This window comes from Pavona decussata, unplaced genomic scaffold (assembly GCF_977016875.1).
Source record: "Pavona decussata unplaced genomic scaffold, jaPavDecu1.1 SCAFFOLD_45, whole genome shotgun sequence".
Classification (NCBI taxonomy): Eukaryota; Metazoa; Cnidaria; class Anthozoa; order Scleractinia; family Agariciidae; genus Pavona; species Pavona decussata.
The window spans coordinates 780,377-800,055 of record NW_028145467.1 but is presented as its reverse complement, the minus strand read 5'-3'; the positions used below and the strand labels follow the sequence as shown (position 1 = coordinate 800,055).

Genomic DNA, 19,679 nt, shown 5'->3' with positions numbered 1-19,679 from the left:
CGCAAACAGGAACAGACGTCGCCTCAGAAATTGTTTAATCCGCCGTTCACATGTAAGTTCATGTATTGTTGCCGGTTATATACGGTAAGGAATCTGATAACCTATAAAAACGTAAGACTGAGAAAGAATAAACTACATCCTGATCGCAGGTTACATCAGGTTATATCATCAGTTTAATAAAAGAATAGATAGCAGATCAAAGGAAAACTAGTAAATTAAGTCGTGAGTTTCGAAATATCAGAGAGAATCGCGTTTACGGCAAACGTGAGATTCGCATTTATGTTTTCTTGAAGAAAAAAAAGTATAGATGAAAATAGGGCAAAATAATTCTGTCCTTTGATGCTAACGCAAAACTACTCAATTTTACTGAGAAACGGAAAACAGCGAACGGCAAATATAGGGTAAACATGATCACGTGGTCATTTCTGCCGTTTACCGTGAACGTAATTCGGCTCTATTGTCGGGAGGTTGTGCCAGGGCTTGTGGCCGAAAGGTGTCCTGTGCGTACCTAGAGTGGGCCAATTCTCCTTGAAGAGATCATAACGAAGATGACTGACTTGCATACAAGTTTGCTTATTAATGTTTATGATTTTTTTTTTCTTGTAGCAATATAATAGCGGTGTCGAGACGTTTTTACTGTGGTCTAAATACCAGGCCATCTTTGTCTGAAAAGCCTGATATTCGGGCTTATTTGGATGGTCATGTCTTTCTGTATTACATTGTTCCATTGCAAGGAGTTATTTCTTTAGGAGCTAGGCTATCCTATCTACATATTTTAAATTGCGCAGTTTACACTGTCATTTAACGCAGCATTATTCAATTTACGGACAAACTTGTTCAGAAATTCGAGTTACATTTGAATTCCCTACGCCGGCTCAGAAGGCTGTTATTTTGAAGCGTGGAGTCTCTACATTCGGTATTCATTTATATTAGAAGGGTAGAGTGACGGATCTAGATATTTGTTTAAGGTGAGGGTACGGGGCAGGGCAGAGAGAAAAAAGATGAGCTACATGTATGTGTACCATCTTCTGAGAACTCTCTGTTAAATATCATTTGCAAAGTATTGTACACTTTTACTAAGCCTTTCACTACCAAAAGCATTTCTCATGGTGCATCCCTAACGTCCTGCTAATTACAGTGTATCACTTCCACAGTCTGTGGGGATGACATCGCACAGGGTGGGTGTGATCACACAACTTGCACAAGGGTGGGGCTATTCAAAGGGCACACTATCCTCTCAATCATTATCATAAAGAGCGAGACAATTCATACTTTCTAGCTGCCTTAGCAGATTCCTTCACTTCAAATCAACTGTCCACCCAGCCCTATCTTCGCGAGGTTTTGCGAGTCACGTATTTCTAGTAAAATAGATAGTGGGAAAAATGTCATTGAACAGAAAGGGTTTTTTGGGAGTTAAAATGAGTTTTCACGGACGATCCGAAGGGTGTCAATACCATATAAAAAAAATTTGCTCAATGTGCCGCGTCAGTAGTTTGTTGCATATAGATTGCTAGTTCTCAGGACCTCGCGACATGTCTCTGACTCGAAAGGTAACCGCTCGTAGACGTATCTAGCATTCAAGGAATTTCAAATTTATCACACGCCTTCGATTTCTCATCTTCATAGGCTAAATTTCGATGACGCCTGATTGAATTAGAAAGACGAGGAGTTAACTAAGTCTGTCTACTGCCTAATCATCCGGATGAGGAAAATTCTTAAAGCTGACTTTTGTTGAACTGCAGTCGTTTCAGGAGTATTCTACCTGCGAACTGAATGTTCACACTAACCAGTTTAAAGATAGTCTTCCCCCTTCCCCACCCTCCAGCTTACTCACTTAGGCTTGGTTCCCACTAGCAACATAGCGATCATAATAGAATTCAAAAGCACAGTTATTATTGACATCTTCATAATGTATATAGAAAATGATCGATCGTTTTCTCGTGATTATGATAATGAAATGCGTTCCCGTTAGAATCGTCATGTTGCTGGTGGGAAACAAGCCTTGCAGCTTTTGGGAACTGTCAGCTGGATTTACAGCATTTTTCACGGTACAATTCCAGCATTTTGTCTGGTCGAGAACTATACAAGAAATACCAAACTGTACTTCATAGGAGTTAACCTATTAATCCAAATGGTACGGTTTATGTTTCCATGGCAATCCATTATATGTTCCCCGAAGCTTTTGAAGATCATTTCATTATGTCATTCGGAGACCCGAAGATATCCCGAATGTTTCCGATTACCATCTCAAGAAAATCACGCAAACTACTTTCACAATTCCTGATTAATGACAATCTTTTTTTTAAATAAAGATCTCTCCAGAGGTATTTTATCAAGTTCCCCTTGAAGTTGTCTTGCTCGAAGGCTCATCCGATTTTGAGACCTTTCAAACCATCATTCGCCATCCATACTCTTAGCCTGAATAAATTGCCACCACTAGTCTCCTAGCGACATCTGTTTACCAAGGCTACCAAGCTCTCGTTCTTTCTAGTTCATTATGAGATACAGTTCACACTAGACTGCGAAACAGTCGCTTTTCGTTTCTCTTATTTAAGGCATGAAGCACCGAAAGCGTGGATCCTCGCCCGCAAAGTACGCGAGCTTCCGCGTGCCTCACAAGCGTGTCTCTCCCCAGTGCCACTCTTCGTATATACACTCGCTTCAGATCTTTTGTTTTAAGACCACGCGCATTTGTTGACAGACGAACGCAAAAATACAACTGTTTTTTTTTTCAGTCTAAGTTCACACGGTGGAATGTATGCTCATGGCGTTGCCATTATTCTCAGTATTTTGAACCTGTTCCAACTTTTCACGATACTTGTTGAACAAAGCTTTTACTTCATTAAGCATTTCCTGCTCCAGCTTATCAAGAGCCGTGTTCTCTCTCTTTTCTGACATAGGTATGTTTTCTGTAAGGTAGTCGTCCCCTGAAAAAAAGAAGTTAAAATTCTTCACTGATATGGTTAGGTGACCAAACTACAACATTTCTCTGCCAAATCTTCATGACCTCAGAAGTACAATAAGCATTGATATTACAAGGAGAAAGTTGCTGCTGATCACTCTAAGGGCTAAAAGGGTTAACGGACAACTCGTCAGTCTGGACAGGTTAAACCATACGAAGAAACTAGTGTGAACAAAAACATTTTGTCACGTTTTCGGCTTCGCGAGAACATGCACAGAAAGCGCATTTATGTTGAAATGCTCTTGGTTCTCTGCGTTTTCTTGTCGCGGTAACAATCATCATTCCAGAAATATTTTAGCCAATCACAGTTGCTTTAAGAAATTATATCTTGCTGATGTACATTCTATCGGCTTACGTTTCTTCCATCTGCATCTCCCAGGTCTGAAGTAAAAAAGCTCAGCTAACAGGCCAACAACGAAGATGACGACCACCAGAGCGATACAGGTGTACAGCGAAGGGAAAAACAAATCTCCCGTGGGATCAAAAATACTCTGAGAATTCTGCACGGCTTCATTTCCTCCTCCCTATAAAAACAGCAAATGAACAACAGTTACACCGCTTCGTTTCCTTGTTATTGTTGCTGTCTTACTTGGAAAAGAAGTACAGTCGAGCCTAGTATATAAAGCGGTCATCCTGGGGAATGGCTAAGTGACCGCACAGTTTATGCACAAAAGCGCTCAAGAAATCACTTACTTGGTTAACAAACTGCAGCGATAAAATAGTACAACAAAGGAGAACATGGTATAGAAATAGTAACTAGGTATTTATTCGAGTTCCATGCGGTGAACATTTAAGGACAGTGCCGCCTTTTGCTACCGCGCATACGTTCTGCGCATCTCGGGATGGTATATATTTTTTGCGCAATCTCGTCCCCAGAGCCCGCGTTACCCTTATCCAGCAGTCGTTGCCCGTTCTAATGGATAAGGGTAACGCGGGATCTGGGAACGAGATTGATTTTTGCGCAGTTTATAACTACGCGGGAAAAGCAGGTCTCAGAAAGGGTTATGGGAATGCGCAAAGAAAATGAGGGGTAACCACGCACTTTTCAGAGATCAATTTAAGAAAGAATATCATACATTGTTTTGTATTTTAACGCTTTTTAGAATAATGGTTGCTTAATTATCTCTGAAGAATGCAAGGTGACCACCAATTTTCTTTTTGGATTCCAATAGCCCTTGCTAAGATCTGCTTTCCACGCATAGTCATAAACCGCGTAAACATGCCTCTGTATTAGGACGCACTGTCCTTAACAACTATGGAGTGTTTACTTTCTCAAATGCCTCCTGTCTTGTACAGAAGGCAGCATATTTGTGTTGTTCCAATATAGCGTACAGTTTCTGAGATTTTCCTGTAATGGTGTTTAATCAGTAACACACCATCTCTTACCTTCAATGTGCGGTTAAGTTCCTTTCTGATGACGTCATACAGCAGGTATTTGTCTTCCGCGATCAAGGTACTGAAGCACTTTGCTAAATAAGTATCGTTTACCAACGCGCCATAAGACAGCGTGTCCTCTTTAATTATTTCATCTGTTTTAAACTCGCTGTTGGGAAACAGTGTCTCGGTAAAGAAGCTTATTTGGTAATTATCCAAAAGTACTCCTGAAATAGGATAGAAACATAAGGTTAAGGCCGGTGCAATTCAAGGGATGGAGAGAGCCAGGCCAGCAGGGCAACAGTGATGTTAGATAGATAAATACGATAAACACTTTAGTGATATACTTTGCAGCCAGAGGCTGAATTACGTATATACATATATAGTTATAAATGCTATAGTATTGTAAAAAATTTTTGAAATACTTAAAGAAAAAATAAAATACATTTAGTACATTCGGTATAAGAAAAAATTGTAACTAAAAGATTATAACAAAGTCGACTCACAATTACTCGAACCTTCAAGGGAAATTGAAAAAGGTTCGAGTTATCGGGAGTTCGAGTTACCGAGGGTAAAATTATACAGGAAATGACCTGAAAGGAAAGGAAAATTGGTTCGAGTTAGCGAGGGTTCGAGTTATCGGGGGCCGACTGTATGCATGAAACGACTAGATGCATTTTTAATCTAATACAAGAGTGTTTTTAAGATTTCCCTAACCATTCGTTCTTACTCATTAATACATCTGTCTATGAGGAAACAACACTGTGTAGTGACCAGTCATTTTGGCGGGAAAACGAGACAGCCGTCGTCATTTTACGACGAGGTTTTTGTGAGAACGGCGTAGTGCATGGGGAAAACAAGCCCTGGAATCACATTAGGGCCTAGCCATCATCATTCCAGGGTTCGTACTCTTTGGAGCTTTTGAAATTCCATGACTTTCCATGACCTTTTCCATGAATTCTTCAAGTTTTCCATGACCTAAATTTGATCATTTTCTTGGAAATCATCCTTAATTTTTGGGTATGTTTTACTATTTTCTTCGCAAAAAAACAAACAAACAAACAAACAGAAAAGAAACAATTTATTTTGTAGTTTTTAATAAACACCATTTTCCATGACTTTCAATGACCCACACCTAGATTCCTTGTTTTTCCAGGCCTGGAAAATGAAATTCTAAAATTCCATGATTTTCCAAGTTTCCAAGACCCGTACGAACCCCGTCATTCAAAACAACTGCGTCATGTTCGTCGCTCGTAAAGAGTAAAATGAAGCTTTCTGGGATATATCTGTTCCTAGCATATCGCTAAAATCTTGAAGTCAATCTCGTTTTCGTGGTCGCAGTCGTATTAGAATCTAAAAGTCTGCAATGTAGCCTTGTAAAAACAAGCTACAATTTAACAGGCTAAGTACCTTCAATTAATTCAGCGTCCAACGCCTCCTTCATCTCCTCAACAGAATTGTAAACTGAAACGGAAAACATGCATAAAGATCTACAACGATGCAAAAAGTCGAACTTAAAGCTACCAATCCATTTTTTTCTGGGACAAGAAAAAACGAACGAGAGCAAACTCCCTCCATTCTATTCCCCGTCGATTATTCAGCTGACAATAGATATTAGGCGTCTTCTTTTCGTGTCAGTCTGTCCGTTCAAACAATGTTTTAGCCTCAGGAACTAGAATAGGCTACAAAGGGCCTTGAGTGTGTTAAAACAAGCTGTTAGAAAACAATTCTCCCTTCCTAGCACTCTCTCCTCTTTCGTGTTAGCCGGCTACCTTCATTATTGAAGGAAATCTTCGTGTTTTTCTTGATTTTGTTTGAATCATGAAAATTTTATGTCCAACATTGAAATTGTCGCTTATTCATTAGAGGAAATCAGATGTTAAACAACTTGTCCAAATTCGCGAGAGCTTAGACGCTGTGAAATATTACCGTTCCAATTAAATTACGAAACCAAGTTGCCACGAAAACATCTTGTAATAGCTAATGTAGAAAGTATGCATATCTGCACTGGCTGACAAGCAGTTGTTTGGAGTACTTTTCGTTTAATTGTATTTATCACTTTTTTGTTATGCTACTATTGCTTCCTATTGTAAATTGTACTATGTGGCGAAAATACAGAAAATAAACTAAATAATAAATAAATAAATAAATAAATAAACGAATAAAAAAATAAATAAATAATAAAATTGCACTAAAGATTACTCACTTGTTAAATCAGCTTGTTGCTGCATTGCTAATGCCATTTCTATCGAACGTTTGAGAACGCCGACCTTAATAGAGAAAGCAAGATAATTATCTTTGTAAGCATAAGAAGAAAGCTTAAAGAGAAAAAATAAACGGATGGATACTCATAATGGCACCAAGCAATCTTTTCACGGTCATTCATTAGTTTGTTAACGGAAACAATCTTCTCTCGTATTTGCTGACGATACTCCCTTGTTCCTAGCGCTTTGCAAAATGAAAGCACAAGACTGTATATTGGATAAATTCTGACCTTTGAGCCCGGCAAACTCTTCTTGGTGTCGAGGCTGATAGTTGTCAGTGACGTTGTCAAAGTAGCAGTGAATATTGAGCATATGCAGATTCCAACTAGAATCCAGGCCACCGCAAAGGTTCGTCCCAGGACAGACTTAGGAGCGCGGTCACCATATCTGCAGATTTAAAAAAAAAACTGTTACTTATTTCAGCTGAGACTATATTTATAGCAAGTTCTACTATGCATAGTTTCTTACAACTGTCAGAAACGCGAAAACTTAACCGACGTAAAAAAGTGACAAAGTGGAATCCTTATAAAACGGGAAATGGGAAGGGGAGAGCAAACAAGAAAGATGACAATCAAACAAATCACTCACTCACTCACTCACTCACTCACTCACTCACTCACTCACTCACTCACTCACTCACTCACTCACTCACTCACTCAGTCACTCACTCAGTCACTCACTCAGTCACTCACTCAGTCACTCACTCACTCACTCACTCACTCACTCACTCACTCACTCACTCACTCACTCACTCACTCACTCAGTCACTCACTCAGTCACTCACTCAGTCACTCACTCACTCACTCACTCACTCACTCACTCACTCATTCACTCAGTCACTCACTCAGTCACTCACTCACTCACTCACTCACTCAATCAATCAATCAATCAATCAATCAATCAATCAATCAATCAATCAATCAATCAATCAATCAATCAATCAATCAATCAATCAATCAATCAATCAATCAATCAATCATGAGCAAACAGTGCTTGCGAATAATAAGCGTGTTTAATACTTCATCATTCACCAACGGGAACACGGAACAGACCACAGAAGGTGCAGTAAATCCTCTAACCACTACTCATCATGAAAAGCCAGCACACAAGAAAACACTATTATATTACCCCACTGTTGTCATGGAAACAAAAGCCCACCAGAATCCTTCCCAGGAGCCTCTGAAAAACGTGCGAGGAAATTCTTTCTCGTTGAACCACGTATCCTGAAACACAATTCAGAACTACTGTAACCTCGCAGTCTATTTTCAATTTTCAATTTTGTTCTTTCTTATAATGCATTCAAATAAAAGAATGTATGAACAGCAGTAGGGAACTAAGCAATGCTGTTGTCCTATAAAAAAAAAGCCACTGGTTGTACCTATTGTTGTCAAATGAACTTACCCTTTTTACTGTATGTGGTAATTAATTCGAATCCTTCTAAACATTTAAAACAAAAAACAAATGAACAAAGAAACCGAAGGACAAGTACTAACAGAAGGCAGCGACACAAGAAGCACTTTTTTCGAGACCTTACGCACTAAGTTTGGAAAACGTCTGTCTAACTGAAGCACGGAACAATTTATAAAGGAAACGTGATGGTGGAAACTGGCTAACTCCATCACAAAAGTCAGGTTTAACCTGATAGAGATGCTTAGGAAACCTTTCGACTCCCGTATGAAATCGTCTATAATATTCGGAATTTTTTTCCTATATTAATTGGTAGTGTGCAGGGAAAGTACCTAACCAATATCCTGTTCGGGATGGTTTTTGTCTTTCTGGAAAGGCTCCTTGACTTAGATTTACCTGAAGTACGTAGCTTTATTGCAATTCCTTGTCAAATATTACCACCTCGTGACAGACCATCATTTTACAACACACAGCCCGAAGAAAGCGAAGTCATCCTGGGCGAAAGTTTACAACAAGAAAGTTCTTGTTGTAAACTTTCGCCCATAAAAATCCCTTCTTCCTGACTAGCTACCCCTGGGTTAGACTGCGAGCACCCTTTCTTTTGCTCGAGAATTCGCGAGAAGAACGCAAGATATTCGAAGCGCGAGTCGCTCGTCCCCTGAAAATCGGGCTCGCTGACTTTTTTGCGTTCTTCCCTGCGGATTCTCGAGCAAAAGAAAGACTGTTCGCAGTCTACCCTTGGGTCTCCGAGGATGAGGGCGAGTAAGACCTTTCGACATTTTCTCAATAACAAAATGTCCCGCTTACCAAAAGCCACAGAAACACTCCCGCGAGAAGTGATAGCAGAATGGTTAATATTAGCACAGGCCAAGCTTCAAACACAGACATTAACAGTTTCTTTGGGTAGCTTTCCCGCTTGCCTCTAGGAACAACAAAAGCAATACTGGAAGAAGGTATGAGGCCGATCAGGTTACGATCCACAGCTCCCGCTTCCTGCTTATCCACTATGACTGGGTAGATCACGTGAGAGTCACGTGCCACGCGGAGAAGCTGTTCGGCATCATTTACCGGCGGTAAATGCTCCATCTCCCAGCAGCTCGAGGTTTGATTACCGCAGCACTTGGTTAACATCAGATTCAACACATCTATAAAGAAATTTCATTGTAACGATATAGAAATTAAAGCATGGCAAATCTAACGACAAAAATTAGGGAGCTTAAGAACAGACGTTCGTGAGCCACGGACGGCAATCGGAAGTCGAATGTTTCCCTTTTTGGCGCGGTTTTGCTCCTTACCACGGACAGGGAAAGCTCTTGTTGATGTCTGTGGCTTGCCGTTACAAACACGATGGCGTGAAAAACGTTCCAGAAATGGAAAAGTTCAATTGTCGGTTGTCGTCCGTGGTTCAAAAACGTCTGTGCTTAACTTCCCTAATTCCTCCAGTAAACCAACGTTGCCCTTTTTTGTAACATACTTGCGGAACCCTTTATATAAAACTTTCATTGTTATAGGGTCCATTTCTGAAACTCAGTGCGTCTTACGATACTCATCGCATCTACTTTAAACAGTTCTTTACGGGATGTGAAAAATAAAAATTCTGTAATGGGGGCTAACAGAAATTATTATTATTTTTTTATGAAAGTAGATTATCGCTTGGCACCATATATTAAAAGGGAGCTCTTTTCAACTAAATGTCGAAAGCTACAGTTCGAGACCACTTTGGTTGTATGCTATATTACTCTGACTCGACACAGTAGTAGATTATTGCACTTTTTCTCAAAAAGAAAGAAGCATTTATAAGCTAATTTAAAACCAATAGAAACTCAAGGCGTTTGCTGTACGTTTAACGCTGTTTATATAAATTTGCCTCGAGTTGAGATTGGTTTGGTGCGACGTTTGGTCGGATTGGCGATCTCTTCAAGCAAAACCACAAATATGAAGGTTAAACAGTCATCCCTCTTAAGGGGGAGTTACCCCTGAACGCCATTTTTCCGCCACTTTTTATTGCTTTAATGGAAATATCTCGTTCGCGTTTCAAGCAATCCAAAAACCCTATCATCATATCGTGAATCTGTGTTGTGGGTTATTTTGTGAATTTTTGGGTATATTTGGGAGGGGTAGTTCTTCTAGAAAGATTGGTAAAATTAAGAGAAATAAGAAATATTAAAGATTTAGTTTAGATTTAATTGGAATTTGTAGTTAATAATTAATAGACGGATACCAAGTTAGTCCACTAGCAACCTGCCGACAGCTAGGTGTGCGTTTATCTGCAGCTAAACGTTCTTTTTAGGTGGATTTCGTCTCTTGATCCAGAGGGTACGCACCTTAATTATACAACTTAGGGAGCGAGAGAGAGTTTGAACACTATACCGTGTTTGAAATAAAAATAAAATAAAAATAGCAAAGACAACATTTTATAATCAATGCGTTGAAAAAAACAAACAAACAAAAACAGACAATCACAAATTTAACGATGAAAAGTCGGTTTTAAATACATTAAAGATGATACACAATATTCATACTATTACAATATTCCTACTAAACTATTTACAAGATTAAATGTGTTAAAGGCTAGGAAGCCTATATAGTTCACTGAGTTTTCTTCACGGTATTCATTGAAAATTGGTGGTCTGGGAGATATAGCTTCTCAAACTTTTTGATAATTCTTGGAGAAAGTCAAAGCAAAAGTTTACTAAATTTTATGATAATTAATGTCACATTTCCACACCTCTTTCACGGTCTGAGTAGTGATTTCTCTTCATGAATTTTTATGATTTGAGACGATTGGACGACAACTGATAAAAATCGATCCGATGGTCTTTCATTGACTGGTCGTCGGTTTCTAATATTACTGACACGGATTGTTGTCGATTTATCATCGATTATCGCTTTGTCACCCCAGATGATTGCATTCCCCTGGTCGTATTGTAGAGTCTGTAGCCGGGAACTGCTCGGATGCTCGCAGACTAGACACAGTAATGAGTATAAATTACGTAAAATACCTGGTAAGATTCCTGCAGAAGTGTTCCCTCTTTTAAAAGTAAAAGGAGGTCGAATCAGCCATGAAACACGGATGCAAGGAGAACAGACTGCAGCGCCGTGCTTACACTTCGTCTTGGCAGGAGAGTCTGATGACGAACAGCTCGCTTCCACTCGGGCGCATAGCAAAGCGAAACCACAAACCACGGACACAAAAAATCTTTGCATTTTCTCCGTTAAAAATTCCTTCGTTGCTTAACTCGCTTCGGTAGTAATAACAACAGTGAATTCACTGTTAGCTTGTTTCACCCTCAGCAAGCACCTTGATGATTTGTTCAGTGATTCAGTGACAGTGTGCACGAATCGCCGCTTCGTTGTTAGTGATGTTAATATTCAATCCTACTACAAATCCCGTAGGATTGTTCTTGTCCGCCGTCTCTACACAAATCCAATAACAATTACCGTCTGTATGTGGGTGTTTTTGCACGAACAAAAAGAATACAAATTTTCGTGTTTGCAGTGAATCCAGCAACTGATCGATTACTCAGGAAACCTGAGAACTGAGGTAAAAAAAATATCAGGGCCAATATCATTCAACCAAACCTCAAATTCGTGTCAAATTTGTAATTTCAAGATTGCATATTTTGCCTTGCCTCAATGATTTGCAGCCATTTCATCATTTGACTGTTCAGTTTGATTCTTTTGTCTTTCTTTTTAAATATGATCATTTAAACAAAGAATAATATTAAAAAAAATATATTGAAACGGTAAACATCAGTCAGCCAGCAATCGAACGTGGAAAAAAAAAGGTGGTAACGGTCAACTAGAATCGACGTGACAGCCTTTTTGCGTGTCAGTTACTTGACTTTTTTACTTTGCCATTGATCTGTTTATGAAATCACTCTAGGGCGAGACAATATTGATTAAGGACCATTACGTCTCCTACCGCGCAGCCATTATCAGGCTAATTAAGGTCGTCACGCAACGCTTATTCGACAGGAACCACGGAGGGGGAGGGGCTGGGGGGCTTTGGTCCCCCCACTTTTTGGATGATTAAAAAAATATATTTAGTTTTACTTAACCATATCCATCACTTACAGAAACAACTTACCTTACATATTAAACCCGACAATTTCAGACAGTTTGTCGTTAGTTTTGCTGCTGAACGGACGACTAGATTTCAATCGTGAAATTGAAATAATGGAATTTCAGCTGTTGTTTCTACTTCCATTCGTTCTTGGATCGGTGAATAAGTTCAAGGGAGTTTTTGCACAAAGGCATTCATTTATGAAAGCTACTTATCGCCGTTAGGCGTAAATATTTGAAACGGAGAATCATGTACAGCTACGGTCATCCTGGGTCATTCAATCCAGCTGTCATAACGGACAATGAAGCGCATATGATTTACGGAAACATGAACAACGAAACTGGGTCTTCGCAAGCTGCTGGCTTTCACAAGAAAAAAAGTCAGAAATTTCTGCCTCATCAGTCTGTTGTGTTGGTCAAATGCACGGGCCAGACTGAAGCATTGACTCCTTACTTCAAAAGAGAAGAAAACATATTTTAGTTGATACAATTAAAAATTTACATCAGTGTTGACAGTTTTTGATGCAGTTCTAACCATTTCCAAAAGACTTAAATTTAAAATTTTTCCGGGGGGGCATGCCCCCGGACCCCCCTATACTTGTCTCACGCTAACGCTTTAGCCCCCCCCTACCCCACACACTCCAAAAATAGCTTGGCGGGCCCTGTGCGACTGCGTAGGAGACTAAGGTGTAGCAGACCCTACGAGAATGAGCAACAGGCATAACACGGTCTAGATAGATAGATAGATAGATAGATAGATGGCGCTTTAATCTTCCTCCGTATAATACACTCGATATAAATCGATAAAAATCGGTTTTTGGTATGGTTTTGTACTCCCAGCAGTGCTGAGAGCCTGAGCCAGTCTTTTTATTCTATCATGGATAATCGACTAATTGATGTTAATGAAAAGAGTAAGAGAGAAGTCAATCACGCGATATGACATCAAGCGTCAACTGATTTCTAACGACAATAATCGAAAATAATCTAACCTGATTACCCCCTCTTTCCCCGAAAAGGGTCCGAAAAGCCTGATACTCAGGTTAAAAGTAATTCAGAGGGTAACGTAACGTTTTCAGCAACAATCATTTGTTGCCCCATGTGGAGAAAAGGTAAAGCAAAGTATCCCATTCAGCGGTATAGACGTAATTCACTTGAGTCACTCAAATCAGACCCTTCGCAAGAGAGAAAAAAAGAAAAAAAGTAAAAGCAACGATATAGAAAAACAACAACAACAAAAGCAAAAATCAAGAAAGCCCTGTTGGCGTAAAACTGTTAGAAATGACCAAAGTAAAGATCCTTGGTTCGAGAAGGTCTTCTAACCCATGGAAACCTTGGTATAGAAACCGCAAGAAACCGTTAACGGATATAACGGCGTCAGAGAAATTGGCGTACTGGTCAGATTTTTTTGAAATCGCTGTTTCTTTTTCTTGCAAAATGAAAATATACTGTAATTAGTTTTACATTTCTCCATTTCAAGGCAATGGAGGCACGATCTTAACACTGATAAGAAGGACAAAGCAATTATCGTCGCAGTGTCCACCTTCAGGACTGAAATGTGTCCTTAACGCTACACTTAACTTCTCAGGTTGGTTAGGTCCGTTTTTGGTTGGCGTCGCTGTTCAAAGGTGTTTTTCTACGAACTCTCCAGTTTTCTTCCCTCAACAAAGATGTGAGCATGTCTAAATTCAATTCGATCTTGAATCCGAGGGAGACAGGTATGTCCCGGTGGAGGGTACCCCTCGCAATTTTTGGTGTGGGTGTGCGGCTCAGTTCTCCAAACATGTAATTTTCCGGTACCCTTTTTTAGACCTGGCGTCTAAAATTCATACTAATTTCTGCATTTCATACCCGTTTCTGTAAAATCCATGATCGTTTTCTGACTTTTAGAGCCCTACTACAGACCAAAATGGCTCCAAAACTATACCTTGTTTTTTGCCGCTCATTCCTTTATGGCTTAAATAGGGGAGTAAATTTCTCCCTCCAGGCAACCGGTGATGCTTTCGTCAAACAACTCGATTTGTTTCTGCTAATTATATTGATATCGCTTTCGTTTTAGTGGCAATGCTGGCACAAACCACGCAAACCGATAAACTTTTAAAATAAGTAAAATGAATTTGAATTTTCAATTATGACCTCGATATGAAGAGGAGACATGGTCGACATTGTGGTGTTACGACAGGAGTAACAATGCGCAGTTAATTTAATGTCGAATTCCTTAAAATCGTAGGGCTCAGAATTAGACAAGCTATGGGCTGACGAATGCCACGCTTTTTTCCAAGGAATGGAGGGGAGGGGGGTCACATTCAATGTTTCGAACGTGGAAGCTCCATCCGGGGGTGGTTTCAACCTTCATCTTTTCACATACATAAACAAATAAATATACATCCACTCTTGCCTCATCCTATAGCCTACTCTATGGAGTACATTCCCCTTCCCCCACCCCCACCGAGGCGTTTTGTAACTGACAGCTGAAAAGCTGAGAAACGGTTAAAACTTTGATTGAACTGAGCCAGTTGCTACACCCCATGCCGGAAGACCCTTTGTTTAAAAAGAGTTGAATGCAAATGCTTAAATTTCCGTTATGCCTGTGTATTGGAAAATAGACGGGCCTAGTTTCGTTTCGTTTATCATTTCATAAACAGGCTGTTTTTCAGAAAGTGCTGTTTGCGTGCGGTAAAATTCTTACGGTTTAAGTGCTACTCGAATTTTCCTTTTAAATTGAAGTTCCTTTTCTTAATCTCTGGCTTTTAATTTGTAATATCTGTATTCCATTGGTCACTACTCATTAGTGCCTTTTACCATTTTTTCTTTAGTTGCTCTAAAAGTTATTCTGCTTTCGTAAATATGCTTTCAATAGATGTGGTACTCATCAGAGAATAGCTTGCAGCACGGAGTAAGGTTTGCAAATGTTCTGCTTTCCCCGCGTTCCTGTTCTTAGTTAGGCATTCGCAAAAACTAAAAAACAAGATAAGACGCGGTGAAAGGCTTTGTAGGAAGCTTTCAATTTTGTGGTTTCGATTTGCTCTCCGATTAGTAATAAAGATTTTACCACCATTCATTAGTTTTCTCCCATACATTTTACTGATTCCAGGCGTATAGAATTTTTAGAAAAAGCGTGTGAAAGGCCTGCATGGTGTTGCTTATCTCAGTCAGTGTATAAACAGGGCCTCTTCATTTGTTGCGATAACAATATTTCACTGAACGTGTGAAAGAGTGTTTGTTTTCAAACACTTTGACAACCTGCTAAGTGTTAATTTTGCATTAAGATCTAAAACCTTTTTCGTTGTGAGACTGCTGTCTAAGAAAATACCCGCTTTTTGTGCCATAAGAGTTGTATGTAAACTACTATTTCAACAACCTGCAGTCAAAGCTTCAAGATGCTTTTTAGTCAGTTCACTACACTGAATACGTGTGCATTTTGATACGAATGAGAGTTGGAATCTTGGAACTAATTTAACAAATTCGTCGAATAAAAGATGCTAAGTTCATTCATTTACTAAGAAGCAAGGCATTGTTTTAAATGAGATTTGTTAGTCAAAACATCTTAAATAAAACAGTTAATTGAAGATTGTGTGTGAAACGAGCTGTCACCTTTGCGAAACACACAGCTGCTCAAATATGAATTCTTGCCACAGGCTATCCTTTTAATTTATGATTAAAAAAGAACTCTATCCGTCTACAAAGTTTACATTTAATTCATGATATCGTGACTTAGGATTCCCTAAAACTAAAGCATTAAAAGAAAGCAAGCTTAAACGTTGACTAGGGCATTCAGTTCAGCGCAATAAACTCATGCCGTGTTAAGGAAGAATATCAACCACACTAATTAAAAATAGAATCAGCAAAACCGTACTGAAAGTGTCGAGTAATATGCGGTTTGTAAAATCGTAAGAAAGCGCCAAATAGAATTGCTGATTTGCCTGCTGGCTTATTTTTGGTGAAGCACTACAAACTTAATACACTCTGTAGGACATGAAAACGAACTCACCGTAAACCAATCCTTCCATGCTGGAGTTGTCGTACTGGAAAACATACGGCTTCCTCGGCTGCCATGATGCTCGTAAACATCTCGGGCATAAGGACTCGGCGCGATTTTCACAGGACTGTTCACTACAATTTGCTTCAAACTGACTTGTGACACGCACAAAGAAGCAAAAGGTAAAAGTGAATGTTACTGCGCTGCGAACAAACCCTGACCACATCGCTCCTCACAGACGCGATTCTTTATGCTGAGCGTTGTCATTCCACTGACTTTTATAACATAGCGCCAGTAAAGCGCGTGCTCTGATTGGCTAATAAGTGTCGTTCGTTTGCCCGCTGACGACTCTGACGACTGCTTCTCGCCCGTTTGATTCCGTAAGATTTATTACTCTTTTAGCACGTACCATGTCTCAAATAGTTCGGTTAACTTGGATGTCAAATCACCTGAGAACATTTGTCTTCAACTGTGACACAAAGAAGTTGAAATCGTCCGCTCATTTGAGATCTCATGGCCGGAGAATCTGTCCGTGATATTATTGAAATCAATCGTCGCAAGGCAAGTGAACAAGATTCGAATACGTTTATCAGTGATTCTTCAGTGCGTTGAATATTTTGGAGGAATTTTATATTGAATAATGGTTAGTTCATAACTTTACATGCTGACGAATTTATTGCTGGGTTATTGACAACAATTTTTTAGGTGTTTCGATTATTTCGGGTAAAAAAAAAAACAACAACTTTCTTATGTTAATTTTTACTAAATAAAAATATATCGAACAGAAAATCGATATTAAGCTTCGAAATTTCATTGAAGGTATATGAGCCAGATTTATTAAACTGGAAGACCATTTTTCGATGAATTTTTGTCGTCCACCATACTCTTTTGTAAAGGTTTGGTTCCGAGATTTTAAGGATGAGAAACGGTGTACTCTGTAAGGAGCGTTAAGCTTGTGACCGCAGAAATAAATCAATTTCGTGCCAGATTTTGCCAGCATATAAGTACGTAAAGTCGACTAGATGCGTCAATGACACGCAGTATCTTGATAAAGAAAACCTCTAGCCATATTTGTTATAGAAGAAATGGTTTTGGCCACAGCTGTGCAACCATCGAGTTATGGATACACTTAGGAGGTTTGCCAAGCACTCAAGAAAAACTAGAGTTGCTCTCGGTTACGCCTCTTATCTCCTGTTTTAAAAACCGTGGCAGCGCCCTTCATTCTTAATAATTGATGAATTATAATTATATTCGAACTCTTTTTATTACTTTTTTTATTTCCACATATATTGAAAATTATTGGAAATTATTAAATTAATTTGTACAGAGCCGGATACACACAATAGTCATCCTGACTTATTCTCATATTAAACAGGAAGTTACATGACACGGGTATATGTTAAATTTACTGCGATCAACACGATCAAAACTAAATTAAATTTTATATAGTCAAACGTACAATTTAAAACAAAACATACCGCCCCAGCTGTTCTTATGTTAGTAAGATTCAGGAAGCGAGACCTTCAATTTTATACTCGAATGGTATATATAATACTTCATGAAAAGGAGAGTGTAATGTTTCGTCAACTTTTCTATTCGATGTCCGAACATTCCAAAGAGTATTTCTTTGATATTTGGATCATATGATGAATGATGAATAAGTGATTATTATTATTATTATTATTATTATTATTAATCATAATTGCGATTCAATCACCACGTGATTTGCTTTGTGAACTGAGACATGGTAAATTGGCAGTCAATAAAAGTGTAAGTTGTAATGTTTCTTAGCTAGCAACAATTAGTAAAAGTCTCTCGATTATATTCGAACCAGGAGCCATAATCAGGGATGGAGACCGTAACGGGATGCTATTTTGACTTGTGGGCTTGTCCCCATGTCTTGTACCAAAAAATCTATTTTAGAAAAAATTGCGCCATACGCTTACGGTCTCCATCCCTGATTATGGCTCCTGATTCGAACTTAAATTTATCCAATTCACGCAAAGAAAATGATTTATTACAAAATTAAAAAATGAAAAAAAATGAAAAATGAAAAAAAAAAAAATGAAAAAAATGAAAAATGATTTATTATAACCAGGAGCCATAATCAGGGATATAACGTTGCATTTCCTTTTGCAAAGAGTCGGCTTATTTGTTTTTCTTTTTTCATTTTTATTTTTTTAACTCTTGATCTGAACGGAATGAAAATGCACTGTTTGCAGCAGACTAAACATCACTGCAATACTAGTGTAACTGCGAGGAAAGCGAAAAATTTTCAACCGCGTTGCTTTCGCGAGGCGCTCGCGTGTTCATCTTCTATCCCTACTCACTTCGCGCGCGCCCCCGATTCCCCTCTACCCTCCTCTAGCGCCAGCCACACAGGATGAGCCCATGATCGAGCACGCGAGCCCAGCAAGAGACCTGTTAACCATTCTCCATATGTAAATTCCGGCTTTCGTTTTCCCATATTTTAAAAAAGGCCGCTCGATATTGATGTCTATACTTACAGTGCTAAATATATTACGTTTGTGTGGCGGCCCTAAAGAGTGAAAAAAAAAAAAAAAAAAAAAAAAGAGAAGAGAAAAGAGCCAAAGGGGAGAAAAGGCTCGCAAAAACATTCGCGCGGCCTTCAATTAAGGCTGGTGGCTCAGCATATATCGGAAGTGTGTTTCATCTCGATCAATGAAGTAAGATCCATCTTCAGCAGATTTTGTGTCAAATCTTCCTAAAAACGCGGCGTGTAATATTGAACCTACGTCTTTTGTTAGTGTTTGAAGGAAGGCTCGTAGTGAAATGCTGGCCACCTACGTTCACTGGCTTGATTGTGGAAGCGAAATGGACATGTTCAAGTTACTTTGCAACTGATTCAAAGGCTTTCTTCTCCTTGCGAACATCCACAGCTTAATTTGTTGCTTCATAAGGTCCTGGCCGTAAGCTTTCTTCTTTAAGCCGAGAGCTTCTTTCAGTGCTTCGTAGCTTGGTGTATCAATCATTTCCCCATGAGCTTAAAATTTTAGCAGCTGGGCAAGGAAGCACAAGAACTTCCAAAATCAACCAGAAAGAAGACAAAAATTGGTAGCCTTTTTTGTAGACTAGTATCACTGCTATAATCAGGATGCTCTAAAATGGGTAAGATGAAGTACTAATTGAAAGAACACAGATAAAAAATTCAGTACTTAAGCGGTAAAATGGTTTATATCGAAGGACCTAATGGGGGAAACTGGGAGCTGGGATTTGTCTTTTTTTTTTTACATCGGGAAAATGAGATTTTAACGACGGTGTTGCTGTCCATAAAAAAGAAAAAAAAAAAGAAAAAAAAAAAAACTAAAAAAAAGCAAGATCGTTGACTCTAACCCTAACCCTACCTGTGAAATGTTAAAGGAGCCAATGGTTGAGGATTAGCTGGTTCCCATCAACAAAAGATAGCTCTTCTTTTCATGACTGTTTATTTTCTTCTGCTAAGCTACACGAAGTTCGCTTGCTCTTACTTCGCAATGCTCCTCTACCTTTGCTGAAACTCTCGTTCAACCCTTTTTTAACCTGACCACAACCGACCTGTCAAGGAAACGTCTATCATGCGTGATAGTACAATTGACAGTACGCAAACTATGAACTTAAACAAAACCATCTA

At 39.1% G+C, this 19,679-nt stretch overlaps 1 protein-coding gene across 3 annotated transcripts; it reads right to left on the bottom strand.

The window, feature by feature from the left end:
• Window positions 1-204: 204 nt before the first annotated feature.
• Window positions 205-16,403, bottom strand: LOC146482540 (uncharacterized). Of its 3 annotated transcripts, XR_014864094.1 has the most exons (10): window positions 16,061-16,403; window positions 8,815-9,152; window positions 7,729-7,823; window positions 6,831-6,987; window positions 6,543-6,606; window positions 5,747-5,800; window positions 4,349-4,563; window positions 3,318-3,486; window positions 1,601-2,927; window positions 205-1,557 (listed from the first exon to the last, which is right to left on the bottom strand). XR_014864094.1 is itself a non-coding variant. In XM_085107019.1 (9 exons), exons 1-9 carry the CDS (start codon window positions 16,272-16,274, stop codon window positions 2,743-2,745), a joined length of 1,491 nt encoding a protein of 496 aa, XP_084963145.1. In that variant the 5' UTR covers window positions 16,275-16,403; the 3' UTR covers window positions 206-2,742. The 3 variants fall into 3 exon arrangements, 2 of the variants coding, with proteins under 2 accessions (XP_084963145.1, XP_084963146.1); XM_085107019.1 differs by having other exon boundaries at window positions 206-2,927; XM_085107020.1 differs by lacking the exon at window positions 16,061-16,403 and adding an exon at window positions 11,010-11,724 and having other exon boundaries at window positions 206-2,927.
• Window positions 16,404-19,679: the final 3,276 nt, after the last annotated feature.